We start from the raw sequence: 2618 nt of genomic DNA, 5'->3' as shown, positions 1-2618 counted from the left end.
TCTCCGCGGGCCGGTAACTTCCGCCTGCCCGTGTTTCGGGAGTACCTGATGAGTGGGGGTGAGCGGTGCCTGCCCTGCCCAGCTCGGGTGGGGCTGCTTCGAGCCCCTGCCCGCCCCTCTCTTGCCCAGCTCTGCCCGCAGTGCCCATGGGCAAGGGGGTGCGGGGGAGGGGGCTGATCCCTCTGAGGGAAATACGGGAGGGATGGTGCTCCCGGGAGCAGGCAGGGCAGGGATGGTGCTCTGCCTGCACCGTGCCTGAGCGACACCTTCACCTTGCTCGCACCCTCCCCGCACCTTGCCTACACCCTGTCTGCACCCCTCCTAAACCCTGCCCGCACCTTGCCTACACCCCGCCTGTGCCCTCCCTCGCCGCTGTGCCCACCCTGCCCTCACCGCTCCGCCCGCCCCCCTGCCCGCTCCCTGCCCGCAGCAGGAGGAGCCCTTGCACGGTCCTTGCGCTGCTCCCACCCGCTCCCATCGCTCGGGGGGACCCTCGGCGGTCCCTGTCGGGTGCCCGGGCACTGCGGTGCCACAGCCCCGGTGCTCCGTCCCGCCGCAGGGCTGTGCCCGGTGACCCGCCGTGCCATCGGGTACCTGCTGGCCCAGAAAGGCACCGGTAACGCCGTGGCCATCGTCATCGGCGGCGCGGCCGAGTCGCTGTCCTGCCGGCCCGGCGTCACCACGCTCATCCTCAAGAATCGCAAGGGGTTCGTCCGCATGGCCCTGCGGCACGGGTGGGTCACGGCTGGGGCACCGGCACTGCCACCCCCGCGGATCCCGGGAGTCCCCAGCACCCCGTCACCACGCACCGTGTCCCCTCCTCAGGGCCTTCCTCGTCCCCTCCTTCTCCTTTGGGGAGAACGACCTCTTCCGCCAGGTGGTCTTTGAGGAGGGCAGCTGGATGAGGAGCATCCAGCGGCGCTTCCAGAAGATTATGGGCTTCGCTCCCTGCCTGTTCTACGGCCGTGGCCTCACCTCCGGCCGCTCCCACGGCTTCCTGCCCTTCTCCAGACCCATCACCACAGTGGGTGAGCAGCGGGGCTGGGGGTCCCCAGAGTGGGGGGTAAGGGGACACCCCACAGTGGGTGGTGCTGGAAGGCATCTCCTGGGTTGTGTCCCCAACAACCCGGGTGTGTTGCCACCATCCTGACCCGTCTCCTGCCGGCAGTGGGGGAGCCGGTGGCCGTGCCCAAGGTGGAGAACCCGAGCCGGGAGCTGGTGGACCGGTACCATGAGCTCTACATCCATGCCCTGCTCAAGCTCTTCAAGGAGAACAAGACCAAGTATGGGCTGTCCGAGTCAGACGAGCTGCACATCCTCTGAGTGCCACCAGCGCCGGCCCCGTCCTGGCTCACGAGGGCTCTTGTAGGGAGAATTTCGGCCAGCCTGGCATGGGGGACATGCGGGGGACAGTCCCCACTCTGGCCCTCTGCTCCTCCGACCTGAGCGGGAGGTGGGAGGAGAGGGGGAAGCGAGGGGGAGATTGGGAAAGGCTCCCCGTTGCAAGGGGTTTGGAGGGGCTGTGGGTGACACAGCTGTCCCCTGCAAGGGGCTGGTGTGGGGCTGGGGCCAGCAATGGGCACAGTCCCCCTGGAATAACCAGGTCACCACAAGCTGAGGGAGGGGCTCTCATGGGAGCAGGGATTGATGTGGGGTCTTTGGGGTGGCATCCTGATGATGAGTGGGACCAGCCTGGGGGGACAGCCCACCCTGGGGTGGAAGGGGGACACTCCTGGACTTGGGGACCTGTGGATGTGGCTTGAGCCAGGACCACGTGGCCCTAGATGAGCCTTTCCTGCCATCTCCATACCCAATACAGATTTCCAACCTCCCAACTACCATCTGTGTGTGTTCCAGAGGTTGGGATTGGCAGCGCTGTGGTCGTACACCTGCACTGTCCATGTGGGTGCCCTTGTCACTCAGCATGTCCCCTCCTTAGCAGTCCCATCTCCAGCTGGGGCAGTGTTTGGCAGGGCCCTTGCACCGCTCAGGTGCAGCCAAGCAGCTCCCAGGTGCACCTGGGCCACGTTGGATATAATGGGAGGTGAGGGGCAGCTCTTACTGGTTGAACTGGGCTCAGGAGGGAGGTCTCCTGCTCTCTCTGCTCAGCGGTGAGTGAGGGGCTCTCTGGGTGGGACAGGGTTGTGGGGCTGGGATGTGCCATCCCTGGGGCCCTCTCCTTGCTCTGGGCAGCTCTTGTGGGATGTGGCTGTGTGTGACTGGTGCAGTGGCTGGGGTGTTACACCCCAGTGACACTCTGGGTGCCCCTTTCTTAGGCACAGGCTGGCAGGACTCGCAGGGTGTGATGGGGACAGCCCCTCCTGGGGCTCCCCATGTGGGGACAGCTCTGTCCCTGTCCCATCCCTGCCAGGCTGGCGTGGGAGAGTCAACAGCACTGATACCAATCTCAGAGCGCCGCTCTGCGCAGGCACTTGGTCAAACAAAAGGCCTGGGTAAACATTTGAGGAGCAAACACCCATAAAGGGAAATTCCCAAGAACCTTCCTGTAACCACAGGAGCTCCGGCTCATCCCTCTGGGCCTGCCCCAGTGGATTTTCTCTGGGGTGAGGGTGAGTGTCTTGTCCCTTCCTTGTGCTGAAGGGAGAACCAGGCCTGAG

General features: G+C 65.3%; 1 protein-coding gene across 1 annotated transcript in view; it reads left to right on the top strand.

Moving 5' to 3' along the window:
- Window positions 1-1839, top strand: part of LOC103623291 (diacylglycerol O-acyltransferase 2-like) — a 4254-nt gene extending 2415 nt beyond the window's left edge. Inside the window, exons 4-7 of the mRNA XM_017741785.1 lie at window positions 2-58; window positions 560-734; window positions 826-1028; window positions 1169-1839. Of these exons, the coding sequence (XP_017597274.1) occupies window positions 2-58; window positions 560-734; window positions 826-1028; window positions 1169-1323 (590 nt within the window). The 3' untranslated portion in view covers window positions 1324-1839. The remainder of the gene's footprint in view (window position 1; window positions 59-559; window positions 735-825; window positions 1029-1168) is intronic.
- Window positions 1840-2618: the final 779 nt, after the last annotated feature.

This window comes from Corvus brachyrhynchos, unplaced genomic scaffold (assembly GCF_000691975.1).
Source record: "Corvus brachyrhynchos isolate BGI_N302 unplaced genomic scaffold, ASM69197v1 scaffold220, whole genome shotgun sequence".
Lineage (NCBI taxonomy): Eukaryota > Metazoa > Chordata > Aves > Passeriformes > Corvidae > Corvus > Corvus brachyrhynchos.
This window is presented reverse-complemented; position numbering and strand designations above follow the sequence as displayed.